Raw genomic sequence first — 17,430 nt, forward strand, 5'->3', positions numbered from 1 at the left:
AAATGTATCCACATAGATACATGCATGGTTAGTGCCATCCCCAATGGATGCCACCCAGGACTGAAGGAAAATATCCAACAACGGGTGTCGAATTTCCTGCCAACATTGTCCGGGCAATGGTGAGTTTTGGATACAAGTCATGATGTCCTTGATGATTCGGACCGCCGCACCATTGATGCTGGCACCATCGCGAGTGACAGCAACAACCAAATCAGCAGCAGGATACTGCAGTGATAACTACTTCCCATGCTAGCCGCCGCGTCTTGGCCGCAGCTTTTGGACAAGACATTGGCAAACACATGTACATGTAGTGTGGTCCGACCTGACCGTTGAAACCTGAGAATGATGGCAAGTGCTTCACCTTGATAACTGTTTACCCTTAGAGGGGAAGTGCATCGATTTTTCGAGTATGGTCCAGAAGAAAGACAATTTGATATCGGTTCGAATGGCATATCTCTCGCTTCCATACGATAAGCCAAAATCGCCAATTATTGTATACTCACGTTGCCATAGCGACCAGCGCAGTGATGACGTACGAAAGGCTTATTATTATTATTATTATTATAGACAACACCTCATGGCGTGAGAAGAAAATCAGCCAGTACGGGAGATGTGGGTGTTAACCAACCATGGTGAATAAAAGAAGAAAAGAAGAAAAGTAATGGTCAAGACGGAGAAGCATGGGAGGGACAGGTGATGGTGAATCTAGTGAGCAGATTTAAATGCGTCCAGGGTACTGGCATTGCGCGTAGTAGCGGGCAGCGCGAGCCAAGCAGAGTAAGCAACAAAGAGTGGAGAGCGTACAAGGGAGGACGTTTTAGCCAAGGGGAGGGCAACAGAGCATCTTGTCTGGAAGCCATCTGTGATTCGGAACCAGTTATACACGTTAAGATGAGGAGGATGTAGAGCTAGTTTAAATTTGTGAGCAAAAGTGCAAATTAATTTTTGACGGTGGGTCGACAGTGGGCAAGCATTTGCAAGGACATACAGGGAAGCAGAAGAGTAGAGAGGGGAGGGGTAGACTAAACAGGATACGAAGAAGTTTTCTATGGTGGATTTCGAGACGCTCAGCGAGAACCGAGGACAAGCCACACCAGCTAACAGCAGCGTACATGAAAAGAGGCAGGATGTACAGTTTGTAAAACAAAATTTTACATTTGAAAGGAAGATGGAAACAATGGGGACGTATAACACCTAGGGCAGAGCTTGAACGGCTGCAAAGAGCATCAATATGGAAAGACCAAGAGAGACGATCATCAAGCATTATTCCCAGGTGTTTATGGTTGGAAACAACCTTTATGGGTTCTGGGAAATCAGGATGGTGTAAAAGTGACATGGATGAGATTGGGGGAAGGAACATTATTTCGGTTTTAGTCAGGTTGGGTCTAAGTCGCCATGTTTGCATCCAGCGTAGGACACTGCATATCTGAGCCGACACTCGAGGTACAAGAGCCGCTGAGGACAAGGATGCTGACAGTAGGGTTGTATCATCAGCAAATAACGAGACACCTGGGTCCTGGGTAAATCATTTACGTATGCTACGAACAAAAGAGGTCCAAGTATGGAGCCTTGGGGAACTCCAGAAGACACTGGTAGAGGATCAGAGTTGATGGAGAGGGCAGAAACAAACTGTGATCGGCTACTCAGATAGGACTCCAGCCAGGACAGAGCAGGGCCAGACACACCAAAGACAATATGTAGCTTGGCAAGGAGGCCACAGAGAAGGTCGATCACTGCAGAATTTGGTCACTTTCAATTGGTTTATTGTATTCACGAAGTGAAAGAAGGGCTGTGTTCAATGCTGTAAGTGCAGTGAACTGTTTGTTAGTAGTCCTCTCGGTTGTGTACTGGGACGTGACACCGACAGGAGAAAGCTGGAGCGCGGAGACACCAGCAGACAAGCGAAAATAGTGACGAACAAAATGCTGAAATCTTGGTTGGGACAAATCATGGCAGACGTTCAGCATTTCCCCCAACCAAGGACCATGCCGTTTGCTCTTTCCACTTCCTGAAGATGAATGTGATGCTTCCTGGCGACTCTCCTATCTCTCGTAACATCTTCTGAAGCCAGGTGAGACGACGGGTGGTGGAGATTGACGAATGAAATAATGTCGTAGGTTTGAAAGTTTGCTGAAAATGTCTCAGGAGAGACAGCGAATTCCAAGCATCTTGTCCTGGAGGAAACCATTTCCTAGGCACAGTCAGCCTAGGGAAATGCATGAGAAGGGCGACAAATAGTTCACGGCACTAACAGCATTGAACACAGCACTTCTTTCACATCGTGAATACAATAAGACAATTGAAAATGACCAATTTCTGCAGTGATCGACCTTCTCTGTGGAGGAGCTAAGCCTTTCGTACGTCATCACTCCGCTGGTCGCTATGGCAACGTGAGTATACAATTGGCGATTTGGCAAGTTTGGCTTATCGTATGGAAGCGAGAGATATGCCATTCGAACCGATATCAAATTGTCTTTCTTCTAGACCCTACTCGAAAAATCGATGCACTTCCCCTTTAACTCGATACGTGCTGCTATCAAATGTTACTGAAATGTAAGCAGCTTGTCGCGAAGTTCAGCTCTTCCTGCACATGACGGTCTCGTTCCATCCTCAGAATATAGGGGATACGAGAAGCAAGGTGAGTGCTAAACTGTCACGCGCTCAGTCCCCGTTTCCAAAACAGGAAGAAGTAAATCAATCTTGGCCAATAGCTACCACAAGGAAAGCCCTGACAACGTCAGGCTTTGCTCACCTGGCACAGCTTCAGGCAGGCCCGTTCCTCACGTGCTTTTCCCGTTCCGCTTGGTAGCACTCGTTGCTGCCGAAGGTCTTCGGCGTCTCTCCTGTTCTGTTTGCCGAATTGATGGAGCGACGATGCAGTGGGATCCTTGAATATGCTCTTCTTCACAGCAACCTTGCCATGGCAGGCATCACAAATCACCTTTCCAGCAGAAACGGTCAGCATTTCGCCTGGACATTCACTTAGCCGCTGCAGAGGACTGACGTTGACCTTTGTACTCTCCTCCATCGCCGTTTTGGCCCTCTCGAGGATCTGTCCAAGGACCGTTTTCGGGAAAGGGACAACGACTCCTTTGCCTCGAAATCATTTCCCGTCCCGAGTCGTCAGGTGAGTCAGACGAAGAGGTGGTTTCAATCTCGCTCTCGTCATCTAAGATGTCCAACTCAGTCAGAGCCGCAGTCAACATGGTCAAAGCCACGCAAACGACACGGTCATGATGCAATCAACAACGCAACTGCGACAGACCTCAGGAAAAACGCAACGTCTTTGTAAATACAGTTCGAGGGAGCGGGGTGGTTGTCATTTCACCGTTTGTATAAGGACAGCACAATGACTGTCGCGAGTCAAACTAAACAAGAATCTAATATATTAGCTATCAATTATCACATTATATTCAGGCTGCAACATCCAACTACTTGCCTATACAAATACCCGGTATTGAAACCGAGATGATTGAAATAATAATATTGATAATTTGTTGATTCCTACGAACGTTGGACGGAATCATTGTAAATTCCCGTAAAGTTCCTAAAATATTGAGTTAAAAAGAGCTCAGTATTGGATTGGAATAATCCATTACCAATATTATCGCGCAATTTCAGTCATGCCTCTAAGGCTCTATTCTTGAAAAAGGTCTCATTCATTGCATAGTGCATATAAGAAAATTCCCTAGCACCTAGAAGTTGGTTTCTAATGTAGAAAGGGCAATGGTGTATGTACATAGTTGACAATGGAGACATGGCAATCGCCTATAGCTACCTAAATAGGAAACATAGCTTCATTTTCTACCAGGGATATCCAGTGTTCGCTACTGAGTACCAGTAGCTTGTTTATAGTTCAAAGAGACCTTTGCACGTCGGTTTGGTTCAGTTCTTGGCTGCTGCTGCTGCGGCAGCGGCAGCCGCATTGGTCCGCTTGCGCTTCCAGCAGTTGGGATACAGCTTCTGATGCTGCTGCGCGAGAGCTCGGGCCTCAACAACGTACGCAACTCGTGCTTGATTGTCAAGCTCCTTCCAGTACGTACCAAGCAGTGTGCTGATAGCTCTGGAACACACAAGCAGGAGAGAGTTCAAAGATCAGCGGATTTAGTATACAATGCACAACGAAATGCCACATTCAGCCCTGTACCATGTGTACGCTCTCCAAAGATGCTTTTAAAGTCGTGTTACGAAAATTCAGACACATGTACCCTAGAAGAAGTAGAATGATCAACCTGTGCTCAGAACAACACAATTAGACTCGTTACCAAGGTGACTTGGCACCTTGATCAAGGCTTATACACGATGATCTAATGCCGTAATGGTCGGTGCTCTCCCGGCTCCCAGCTAATTTGGGCTTATCATCGCAAAAGATAAATCCAGGAGAATTCAGTGCAGGTGGGATTCGGTGACACACTTACCACAGGTGACTGTATTCTAAAACACTGAATCATGCACTGTCCAAATTTCATTTTAAAATGTATTCGAGTTATTCAACAACTATGTTCGTTATGCCTGCTGCAACCGAGTCCATGAGAAACGAATCCATATTCTATACTAACTGGACAGTGTGATCGAGGTAACCATGCAGTTAGAGAATGATACTAATTTTGGTCTCACCGGTTATCCTTGCCCGGATGTTGCTTTGTCACGTCTTGCCGGTATTTCTGCGCAAACAGCATGAACGCGTTCATGGGCCGCTTGGAGCCTGGCTCCATTTTGCTGGGCGTCTCGCCATCTCCATCGCCATGCTTCTGCTTCTTCTGTTTCTTCTTAGGAAGTTTGGGTCGCTTGCTGATCGCTGCCTTCTTCTTAGACGGCTTGACTTTTGTTTCAGTCGCGTAATCATAATCGTCGCTGCCTTCGCTTTCGGCAACTTCGAAATCGTCAGCATCGTAGTAGTCCTGGTGCTGCTTCTTCTTAGAGCGGCGTTTTGTGGGCTTCGGGCTTTCTTCCTCCTCTTCATCGTCGTCATCTTCCTCTTCCTCAGGAACGTGCACTTCATCGAGAGACGAGTAGACCAACTGGCCCTGCACAGGACATAGAATGTTGAACACAAAGAGGTTGATGCACTCTCCAGGCAAAGTCATAATTACATGACTCAAGGTCAACGCGAGACAACTCTTCCGAAGCAAGACCTTTCAGATTTACAGGCAAGGAGTTTGTAGAGGAAATGTATCAACTCCGGTGCCGTGCCAATAATAATTTTAGGTGCACAATACTGTTTGGTGTTATTTTCCAAAGTATAAAAAGCAAACGAAACACCACAGATGCACCATCTGGCAAAGTCACAGATCCACATTTTTACTGAACACCTGATGTAGTCTGTTGGTGGATTACGATTTATAGTTGATGATCAAGTTACTCCACAAACAAATCATGGTATTATGAAATTGTTGCATCGATTCAGCTCCTTGCTACCAATATAGTTGCACAGCTGCAATTTCTCGCATACATTTGCGTGAACGGGTTTGAGTTCTGAAGTGACAGTCAATTTTTTCTTCAGACGTTTCCCATTTCATTTCCACAAACTGATGATTAGAGAAAGCCAATAAATAGCCTATAGAGACTTACGGTTGCCAACTGGCTCAGAAGCCGCGCTGCTTTCGACTCCTCGGAGTTTTCATCATCCTCCTCGTCTGAGTACTCTCCACTGGAGGATTCACTGCAGTTACTGCAGTCACCCAGGAGAAATACCGTGGAGAATACCAGCAATCAGATCAATGCAGTGGACTCCACATTGGGAAGAAACTTCAGTCACCAGGACACAGTGTCGGTGGTCAATGGACCACTTCTTCAAGTCACATGCAGTTGTGCTACTCCAAACGAGCAATGTCTACAAAACTGCAATTGACGCTTTTGCATACACAGTAATCCCTCGCTTACTTACCCAGCTGGCTTTTTTGAATTATTTTATCCACCTGACATTGAACATTGTACTCAATCTTCCAACACACAAAACCTTTTTTTGTCTATTCCCCCCCCCCCCCCCCCCCCAGAGTAATTTTACGAACTTAGACAAGAAGCGTGTGCTCCTCGTTGGAGCAACCAACTTCAGAGTAATTTTGTACTTCTGAAGTAATTTTTATTGTTTAAGGATTCCCCAAAGGCTTTCGCCTATCGAGGGGTTTCCAAACTTTCCATAATGCCAAATCTGTAAAAGAAGTGATGAGCAATAGGTGAGCAAAGAAGGAGATAAAGACATAGTCTCAGAGGAAAACAGCTTAGCTATTTGACCTACCCAGCGGCCATGATTTCCTCTCGTCCGATGCCATTCTCCTCCATTGCTACCGGGGGGACGCACAGATCTCCTAGCGACAGTTGCTGGCAGGACAGTCCTTCCTGCACCAATGTCGTGTTCGGGTCGAGTGATGTCCAACCTGTGGATACACGAAACGCATCAGCCACAAAACTCTCAACGATCCGCCCTGAAACCTATGGCTTTGGCAAAGTTATTAGTTTACTTTACATTAATTTGACTTTGCAGGGTTTCCAAAAATGGAGACAAATGTATGTTCTTCGATTGTTCAACACTCAAAAATACATGTAATTTGAACTCCGCTTGAAGGTGACAGTGGATGAAATCTCTATGATACGGTTTGAATCACCGCATGGCTGGGATGTCCAGGCCAGAACATCAGCAGAACGCAGGGCATGGCAAAGCCTGACGTTTGAAGAGAGGGCGAGACAGTAGATTATATTGCCAAGATTATGATCTGACATACGTGATCATAAGACGTACATGTAACTACATCAAGGATTCGAGGACAGCCTAATCCATGTACTGTATCTACATAATTATAGCCTTGTACTTGTAGGCCGTAGTAAGAATAGAGAGAAAGACTACCTGTAAGAAGACTTCGTGCAGTGGCAATCTTTGCACAGTCTGTATGCCCTGTTGCAGCATTCCTGTATCGCTCGCCATCCCGCCATTGTAATACTTGAGGCACATGTATCTAACTTTATCACGAATGATGTGTAAACTCAGTCAATTCGTGTTCTGCATTCCTAGTATTTGCACTCATTACCGTGTCCTTACTGTGTTACTAGATGCGCTAGCCTTGATTTATCGGTCGACAAGTAAGGCAACCATGCAGACTGTCCATACGAAAACCATCAATCATTTTTGCACGTGCCCTTCGGCCAACGGAAGAACAATAATTGTAACACTGAATCTGATGTCAAGCCTATTCTAATGGTGCATGACAACCCGATGGTTACCAATGGTCACATCCCCACGTATGGTCTACATCGGGTGGGACCTGTGTAGGCTGTGGCGAATGTCGACGAAACTATCGAACCAGAATGGATAAATCCGGGTAGTCAGCTCGCGGAGCCTTAGCTGTGCCTTTTCTTGTGTAAATGCACGCAGTCTTTACAATCTTCAGTACATTCGCTACGAAGAAGACGCAACTGTATTCGAACCTATCAATCCATGCACAGCACAGTTACCATCACGGATCTGCTTAGCTAGCTGTGTCCTTCATTCAAACCACCACTGCCCCGTCCACCACCAAACGAGACAGTTGTTGTTTGTTTGTTTGTATTCTTCAGTAAAGAATGAATCACTATTATAGACACCTCCTACCTTTTTTCTCGACGAGGAACGGGTGACTAACGAAACAGCTCGCCACAATCTGATGCACGGTAGGCATGACGAGAAACGTGAGCTTCACTCGGTCTTGAGGTTCGCCAGGCTTTCTGCCGATCGCGTGGCAGTCGACCACACGAAGGCGGGTCATCTCGGCCAGGTCCTTGCTCGCTGCGGACGTCCCCGCGTCCTGGGGGTATTCCTGGCGCAGTGTTTCCGTTGATATCCACTGCTCGCTGCCATGTTCTGCGGTGAACATGGCCAGCAAGGTCGTTCCTGTCTGGAAACATCGCAGTGCTGCCGGCGGGATGTCGGCGAAACGCTCGATGGCATCCTCCACAGACTCGGTCCTGGCCACAGCGGGTAATGAACTGCCATTGGCGATGTAGGATCCGTTCTCGTTGCTGGCCATACCGTTGCGATGCCGATTATTGGAGGAGTGGCGTCGAGACGATGATGTGGAGGAGGTGGACGAACCTTTAGCAACTTTGCTTGCGCTGCTCAATGATTTGACTTGAGTTGTCGAAGGCGGTTTCAATGGACTGCTACTGGTGCCCCTGACACGCGATGATATTACAGTGTTAGATCCCACAGTACGGCGAGTACTGGCGCTGGATACCTTATGGTCGAGTGGAGAGAGATTGAAGTCGGGCCAGACCGCCTGGACGGCTTTCATCAGCGGACTTTCCGGACTGCAGGCAACGGTCGCTAGTTCGTCAAGCAGCTTGGAGGAGGAGACAGCCGATGCGCCACCAGTGCCGGGCAGGTCAAGGGCACAGGGTCGATGGTGGGACTGCGCAGCGGATCTGCGAGAGGAGGAGGCCGACGACGATGAGGAGCTTTCCGGCGGAGCTATGCCGCTAGAATAGATACTAGTTGCCATGCGTTAGAGACGATGGATAGCTAAGCCAGTGTGAGCTTCTCTCTAGCTCGTCAACGATCGGATAAAGTCACTGCCCCTTAGCGGCCATTCACTTCACGCTTTCTTTCTCTTCGAAATCTTTGAATGAGTTTGCGGCAGTGCGTTCGGTTCAGTGGATCGGCATACATGGCCGTGACCGTTCGGCTGCAGGCGACTTCAAACCTTTCAAATTGTTCGTTACGCATGCACACGACCGACATGACGGAGCACCACCTGCCACAGGCGACTGTCCTCGGCCCCGTACTCCACACACCCAGGCACAGGCTATGGACTATGGTGGCAGACAGTGAGCTCTCAGCACTGAATGAAGTCTGGACGTGGAGCGTCTTCGAACACTGCAACTGATCACCTTACATGACCTGGCATTCGCTGATGAACTAGCCAGCAACGGACTAGGGTGAGGAGGGAACGGTTGACATTCACCAGTCATCAGCTGACTGCATTGCAGCTCGTTGCTTGACAGCCTGTGGCCTTGGTTTGGCGCCCCGATGACCGACATCCTGTGAGGTTATACCCCGACATTGCACGTAGACTGGGACTAGTAGAAGACTGAGCGCCATACATAACAATACAGTGTGTACTTTTGAGTGGTGATAGCAAAGGTAAATATTGCCATCTCACAAGCCTGCCATGGAGTATATGGTGTGAACTTGCGAAGCGTACAATGGTTCGATAACTATAACACGTGCACATTACTCGTGACCAAATCTCTGATGTCTGTCACCGAAGCCCGTGCTGATCTTTAGCTTTGTGGATTTTAGCAGGCCGGAAGCCATCATTAAATTTTGTTGCCGTTTATTTTCCGTGATCTTCACAGTAGTGTCCATTTAGTGAAAACATGTTTCTCTGTGTTAGATTATACCCAGAGTTAGGCATGGGTGGGTAATGCTAGCATTATGGCTGCCATTATAGTCCCTTTTTTCCAGGTGGCATAATGCTGGCATTATAAGTTATAACACCATTTCGCATGCAAAATTGGCATTACAAGCATAATTGCCGGTCGACAACGGTGTCATGCATGAAGCTGGCTAGGTCCAGTTCCGAAAACCGTGCATCTGAACCCGTCCGGCTTCGTCCGGAGACTTGACGTTGCAAATCAACCTTCTCAGTGGATTGTTTCAGACAACATGCTCACTGCTGTTTAAGTTTTTTTCTTCTACGCTTTGGCCTTGATCCAAGACGGCCTCCTTAAATCGACTTTTCCAACTTTCAAACTGGCATTATGGAGTAGTGTGAGCATTCTAAGTGGCATTATATCCTCATATTATGAGCATTGCCTTTAGCATTATCGCAGCAAATAACTAGCATTACCCGCCCATGCCTGCCCAGAGTACATGACCTCTGGTTGGTCATGTAACGTTACTGAGGGTAATAGACGACTAAAAACGCGCCCTTCGTTAGATGTACAGTTCGTTCTAAGGGTGCCACATTCAGACGCTTTCCATTCCAGCAAAATCTCATCCCGAAAGTAATAATTGATATCACCTAGGGACAGGAGACTTACACTTTACCCTGCATTAGCAGTTTTTTTTAGCACATAACATTGGAATTCACAGTTACAAAAGTCTAGCTGGTGACCACATAACACACTCTGTACCAAGTAATAATTATACCTTTTGAAGAACTGTTTTCTCGGTCCTCCAGTGTATGCACCTTTCTCAGGGTGTGGAGACTCTTGTGTGCACTGTATGTCCGCACAATCTCTGTACTCGTGGAGAAGGTGTGTTGACGGTGAGGTCGTCATCACTAATGTCTAACGATCAGGTTTCCCCTGTGCACGTGTTGCCTGGAGTCGTATCCCTGCCTGAAAAGTAGTGTAGCCGTGACTTTACCCGGACGTTTACATTGTCACCCGTACATGTATTCAAGCTAGGGAAGTACTTCAAGTAATAAAAAGGAAAAGGGACGGGCAATACCGGTCATATCCTTGGCATTCTCGCGGAGTGATCATGGAGGTAAGTGAATGACAACTTCCTTGAAGTAGATTATTTGAATGCCATTGAGCTGTCTGAGGTTTCATCTAAACCTTCTGAAATGTGTGAGTTCTGTCATGATGTACATGTACTGCGCCTTTTACTGCAACACATACCCGTGTCGGTACATGTTCGTGTGCTTCTGTGACGCCAATGTGTCATAAAACATCCAAAAGCATTGAAATGACTGTTGAAAGGAGGCATGGCAGAAACTAGGGTATTGAAAGGTCGTTATATAACAGGACGTCTCGTGGCACTGTGTTGTCAACTGTACAATCATGTAAGCCTGTGCTCCTGCGCAGAAATCCTTGGACACATGTACCTTGTCAATCCTGTTCAGTGTACATGTAGTGTCACTGTGTGGCCGTCATTATGTACATAATACAGTCCCCATGCAGCTCCGAGTGAAAGAAAAGATGTCATGGTTCTAGAGTTGAACGAATATGGCTGGCGGAGCAACTGCTTTGAGGCCTAATGAGGGGTCGGGGTCGAAGATGAGAGAGACCTCTCAAAGCAAGACATTTGCAATCCGCGATAACGCTTCCGGCGGTTTTGACTTATGCAAAACATGTACTTCGAAGCACATGTACATGTACATCATTACATGTACAGAACAGAACAACAAAGACAATCAAGGCTTGTTTGCTGCGACTTGAAGTATTAGTTTCATGCTCTCGCAATCATCAGGCAACAGTGTATAACGTTACAAGTACAATGTATATTTTTATAATTCTAATCAGCAGTACTAGTATCACTCCCTTCTACCCCTCTTTGATCCCTTTCGCTCAGCCTTAATATGCATGCGATTATCAGTTCTCCCCATCTTCCTAATTCCACGGTACACTGCTTTTACTACTGTTATGTCCTATCTCAATCTCAAATTCTCCCCATTATCGTTTGCAAAGCCGGCGCTTCCCTCTTGGATGCACATGTTCTTTTCTCTTATGTATCGGCGCACAGGAGTAACGATGATTCCGAGACCTTTGGTCGGAGGAGTTACTTTTGCCCCGCCCCCACTTCCATCCAATATGCCATCGCCCCCGCTGTGCAGCATCTGATGGTTCTGTGGTATTCAGTAAAAAAACACAACAACAACTGAGACCATGATTTCTCTTCAGACGATCGGTGCGCCAGAAAGCAAAAGAAAGCGCTAGGACGGCGGAGAATTCTATCCTGAGTAACAGCTAACAGCGAGTACAGTCCCTACTATTTACCAGTCGAAAACAAAACTTTATACAGCTACATTGTAACTCGTCATTGTAAGTTATCCTTGGTCGACCTGGTTGGTTTATTATTTAAATTCGCACAATAAACAGGAACCAGGCCCAATGAAATAAAGGCGAATGGACAAGCGGACAAGCCGCATTTCGAATTAATGAAAGAACCTTTTTCTTCCAAATAATATACAAGTACAGTCGTTGCCAAAGAAATCCGAGCCGCGAGTCAAAGGTTGTGCCGCGTTTTCATTTCAATTACATTATGCGCAGACCAAAGGACTGAAGAATAGTAAACGTGTTTTGCAATATATGTATGAAGCTATTTTGTATATAGTATGTTCCCATTCCGTTTTTGCTTTGGTGTAGCCCTGAGGTTGATTGCTTATTTATTTCTACCCTTCCTCTCTCAATACTTCTGTCCCCCCCCCCCTCTCTCTCATTCCTTCTGTCGTCCACATGTATCAAAGGAGGCGAAATCGCCTGTTTGTGGTGCGACGTTAAATAAACTTCTACAACAACAACAACAACCAAAAACCCATCCGAGGGCTTGGGATCGCACGAGTTGCTTTCGGCTCGTGGGTTGGATTTCTTTGGCTTCGACTGTAGATGTTGTGTCACCAGTAAATTTACTTTCTAGTGCTAAGCAACAGTGAACTAGACTCTTGGCTGCATTTGGCCGGAAAGCCCCATGGCCTTGCGGCCAAATGCATTGAGGATCGTATCATCGTCTCCGTTGGGTCGGTTGAACGCAGTGTGAATGCTCTCACAGCACCCATCGCCGTGGTCTCTTGCCGAGACTGTGCGACAGTCTCGGCTTTAACCAATGCCAATAGACGAGTCCACCATTCTGCGGGACATGACACCCGAAATCGGTCTTTCCAGCCCCGTTTTCTAAACAAAATCACCGCTTCATTGAAGCCCAAATTTTATCAGTACAAGTACATGTACATGCATATTCCCCGCGGTGGAATCAAAGTGACACCACTGCTTCCGCGAGATACAAGCGTGGAGGGGAAATCCAGACCAGTGAGCGTAATGCAAATCGAGCAAATTAGCCAGATAAGACTGCTTTCAGCTGAAAGTTGAAATCGGGGAATGCTAGAATATCAGTAATCCATTCTTGAAATGGACAAAACGATTCTTAGAGCTTTCATAGAAAGTTATAATTATAAGCTTCATTTTCACTGACAGCGGCTCATAATATACATTGTACACGCACGGTTGGACGTTGATCATATTCTCCACATGTTTTCCGGTAGGGCTGTGTTAACTTAATTACAACTTATCCGTTGTTTGTGTCCAACACTAGCAAATTTAACAATAATTAGCACGACACTGACTGCTGTGATAATGACTTTCAACAACAAAGTATTCATTTGAATATTATTCTGCATCGGACACTCCGACATATTGGGCGCGTATGGAACGGAACGACCTATTAAAGCATTGCACTTGATGTTTCCGGCAGTGGTGGACCGTGGTGATTGAACGATCCACTGACCTGCCGTCTCACGGCCAATCAGGCATGAGAATGAGAGAGGGGGAGGAAATAGAGAGGGAGAGAGGTAGATAGTTGGAGAGATAGAGATAGCGATAGAGATAGAGATACCGATACTAGAGATAGAGAAGCCTGTACGGCGAAACGATCGTCGTGTGAAACTACTGCTTGTTAGTACTGCTTATTTTTCCATCTGAATTGTCTTGGTAGAAGTACTGTATTGTAGCACTGACTCTACTGAGGCGGTCGGTTCTTCATGTTCGCTTAGCTTCACCTTCAATTGATCTTCGATTCTTTAGAGACACACACGTTGTGTGGTATGTTGCTATGCGTCTTTGAATTGTGGTTTGACCGTTTCAAGTTGTCCGGTGGTCTTGCCAGTATCGTCCTCGACATACATGTACATCCGCCAACGTCCTTCACAGCTGAGACTTTCAGCTCGTGTTTTCCGGTAGGGCTGTGTTAACTTAATTACAACTTATCCGTTGTTTGTGTCCAACACTAGCAAATTTAACAATAATTAGCACGACACTGACTGCTGTGATAATGACATTCAACAACAAAGTATTCATTTGAATATTATTCTGCATCGGACACTCCGACATATTGGGCGCGTATGGAACGGAACGACCTATTAAAGCATTGCACTTGATGTTTCCGGCAGTGGTGGACCGTGGTGATTGAACGATCCACTGACCTGCCGTCTCACGGCCAATCAGGCATGAGAATGAGAGAGGGGGAGGAAATAGAGAGGGAGAGAGGTAGATAGTTGGAGAGATAGAGATAGCGATAGAGATAGAGATACCGATACTAGAGATAGAGAAGCCTGTACGGCGAAACGATCGTCGTGTGAAACTACTGCTTGTTAGTACTGCTTATTTTTCCATCTGAATTGTCTTGGTAGAAGTACTGTATTGTAGCACTGACTCTACTGAGGCGGTCGGTTCTTCATGTTCGCTTAGCTTCACCTTCAATTGATCTTCGATTCTTTAGAGACACACACGTTGTGTGGTATGTTGCTATGCGTCTTTGAATTGTGGTTTGACCGTTTCAAGTTGTCCGGTGGTCTTGCCAGTATCGTCCTCGACATACATGTACATCCGCCAACGTCCTTCACAGCTGAGACTTTCAGCTCGTGCTTGTCTTGGGTTGCGCTCACCTTCCTCTCCTTATGTTATTTCTAAAACTTAGAATCATCCAAGCTGGAAGGCTGTTGAGTGTTGGAGTGCACCTCCAAGATGTGCTAGAGCTGATTGCCAGTTAGGTGTAGAACGTCAGTACCGTTGGTCAGTGTCGTGCAATGTCATCGCATGAGCTGATTGTAAAGTAACTGGTGGTGTTAGTGGATATTATAGCGTAACTTGTAGCTATTTGGTCCTCTTTCTTCTTATAAAAAGATAAAGAAATGAATAGATGGGAGGCATAAGAAAGGTAAGAGAGATTTGAGAGAGACGGGATGATAGAGATGCGAGAGAGAGATGCGAAAGAGGTGTTGGCAAGGTGAAGCAGGCAAGCCGAATGTTACCGAAGAACAAGTGAAACTGAGCAAGTCAGGTGCATCTTATCCTTTTATAGCTGCCAGGAAAGCCTCCAGTATCAGTCCATTCGTGAATCACGAATAGTGTTCACTGCTCAATGATAGTGTGGACGTGATAGCGTCCAGCACAACATGTTTACGCTCACGATAAGCCAACTACTTCACAGACTGGTGCAGTGCATAATATGCGGTACTGTACCTGGGAATTGGGAGGGACCACAGTCGGTGGAAGTTACGGGAATGCTCAGGACACAGTTGGTCTTGTCCAGTGCTCGTTTGTACTGTCAGCTGCCGCCACCACCGCTGCACATGTACTGACCAATCATCCCTATGGCAGTTAGTTGAGACTGCACTGTACTGCGGTGTTTTCCGCTTTTAATAATTACTAAACGAAGGACTAACACTCGTCCTCCAATTCACACATAATATCGCATCAAAGCAAGCCTAACGGCTTGCTTTGATGCGATAATATGTGACACACGTTGCAGGTACTGTGCATTGGCAGTACAAGTCATTGTACCTAGCTGCTCTAAACGTAAAAGTGCTCTTCCGCATCTTCTGAGTCATTGCTGCGATAAATGGATTTGTAGTCCAATGGGGCAAACACAATTCTATACTAATGAATGTGCCAGGTACAGTCAATTGTATTGATCGTGTAATTCCATTACGCTCCAAGGTTCACACAAGCACGAGATATTTCACGATCCTGCCACTTGTACTACAACTAGTACCATTGTGGCATTGCCATTGGTGTTCGTCCAGGACATGGTGTGACACTAACGGTATGCGAGCTTTGTGTTCGCGGTATCAGCAATGACGTTGCGTCAGGCCTATCCTAGACTAGGAACTAATGGCAATGTGAAGCAGCTGGCATGTGCAAAGAGGCATACTACTACATATACTACTACATGACATTGTACTACATGTAGTTCATGTCCATCATGTACATGTTTTTGTTTTCTTGTGAAACAAACTGCCATTTTGTTGAGACATCTAGGGAACGCTAGATGCATAGCCATAGGCCCCTTCAGAGCAAAACAATTGTTTTGCCTAGTTTTGGCAGGAATTTTGTCCAGAGGATGTCCGATACAGTGCTTGGTTGGTTTGATGCATAGTCCCTTCACTACTAACACAGTAACAGTCGTCACTTTACGCAATTCTCAGTTAAAGCTGCTCCGCAGACCTGCTCTGGTCAAGGAGTTCAGTCACAACTCACAATCAAGCACTGAACACAATTGACACAGTGCACACGTCTTCAGGGGTCTCAGCCCGTCTGATTAGCACTGCTGGGCAAATACTTCGTAAGCCACCTCTGCCAGAACGCGCGCGCGAGCGCGCGTGTGTGTGTGTGTCCGTGGAAAGGTCGTATTCATCACTAGTGCACGGTGCTACGAGTAGACGATTAGCTCAGATTGATGGTGGTCCATTAACACGAGATATGGAAGGTCTGCTCTGTAACACTGGTCGCAGTCATTGTGGTGAGGATGGTTGCATTGAAGTTTTGGACAGTCCTTGGCATCAGCTATTCACATTTACATGTATGTCGTCACCAAACCAAAAGTATTTAAAAATATTTGACTAATACTCCGGTGTTTTGTGTGATGCGTTTCGTGCAGTCTGTACTAGGGCCCTGTCCTGATTCGTGGCCTACCACCACTTCTTATTGCATGCAGATACGTGATATAATCGTCATGTTCATCTTACGATGATTCCTTCTACAAAGTGTCAGAAGCGACTACAGCATAGTACATGTATTTGTTTCCCACACATCGAGCTCAGTTTTGAGAGCTTCCACTCGTACTCCTTTCCACCCAGGAGTTTAGATAGCATCTTCTCAACTAACGTCATCATCTGATCTGGGTGTAACTGCAAGTGTATGAACATGAAAGACGAGCATAATTATAAACTCTGTAGCGAAGGTATAATCTGACAGCCGGTGCTTGACCTCGCGCTCTGCAGTGGACACAGGAGAAGGAGGAGCGAGTCACATAGTACCACGCGTCTGGTTGGTTGGAACTAATAGTTTCATGTCAGATGGCAATCTTCAGACACCTGATAACAGTGATGCACAGCTAGTATGGTATTTGTACAGTGGTATGGGAGGGAATCCGTGACGGTTTGAGGTCTGGTGGGTGTGAAAAGTCCTGGAGGGAAAATGTGCCAAACTCCCTTAGTCAAGTGAGAGAGAAAAGAACAGTATGATGGAAGATTGCCATTTGGCATGAAACTATTAGTTACAACAAACCAGACCCGTGGTACTCTGTGACTCGTGTGTTACTGCTCTGCTCCTGCATTGAGCACTCTATCAAGCCGGAGGACTCCGCTCTCTGTGGAAGGAGGAGCGATTGTGGCGTCATGATTCAGGTGCATCCGCCTTAGACATCCCCGTGTGCTGGCCCCAATCTACTCATAGTGCTGTACCGCATGGCCTGTGTCTGCTACAAGTACTTGTAGTAGATTAGTAATGTAGCTTGATGGTAATCCCCACCCCCTGTGAATAAATGGTGGTTTACGTTCAAAAGATATACTTGCAAGGCATTATTACGATATTCTGCAGCTGTGGTTCATCTGAATCCGGAATACGATCCATGACGGCCGATTCCTAACCATGTGACAGAGTAGACCTCGGCAGAAAATGAGCAGAATTTGGTACTTTTTCTGGTTGAAAGTTGCATCGATACCTACATGACGTACA

General features: G+C 46.2%; 1 protein-coding gene across 1 annotated transcript; it reads right to left on the bottom strand.

Moving 5' to 3' along the window:
- Positions 1-3,266: 3,266 nt before the first annotated feature.
- LOC135809637 (HMG box-containing protein 1-like) lies at positions 3,267-8,738 on the bottom strand. Its single transcript, XM_065323033.1, has 5 exons — positions 7,586-8,738; positions 6,239-6,377; positions 5,572-5,671; positions 4,618-5,027; positions 3,267-4,063 (listed from the first exon to the last, which is right to left on the bottom strand). The coding sequence occupies exons 1-5, from the start codon at positions 8,469-8,471 to the stop codon at positions 3,886-3,888; spliced, it is 1,713 nt and encodes a 570-aa protein (XP_065179105.1). The 5' UTR covers positions 8,472-8,738; the 3' UTR covers positions 3,267-3,885.
- Between the last annotated feature and the right edge of the window lie 8,692 nt (positions 8,739-17,430).

Source organism: Sycon ciliatum, chromosome 2 (genome assembly GCF_964019385.1).
Source record: "Sycon ciliatum chromosome 2, ocSycCili1.1, whole genome shotgun sequence".
Classification (NCBI taxonomy): domain Eukaryota; kingdom Metazoa; phylum Porifera; class Calcarea; order Leucosolenida; family Sycettidae; genus Sycon; species Sycon ciliatum.

Bases quoted from the DNA above. Each gene is read 5' to 3' on its own strand.
- LOC135809637 (XM_065323033.1), bottom strand. From the start codon at position 8,471: ATGGCAACTAGTATCTATTCTAGCGGCATAGCTCCGCCGGAAAGCTCC. The intron at 5,672-6,238 runs GTAGGTCAAATA...GGGTGACTGCAG, and splicing joins GAGGAAATCATGGCCGCTGG to TAACTGCAGTGAATCCTCCA. The intron at 4,064-4,617 runs GTGAGACCAAAA...TGTGTGTTCCAG, and splicing joins CATCCGGGCAAGGATAACCG to AGCTATCAGCACACTGCTTG.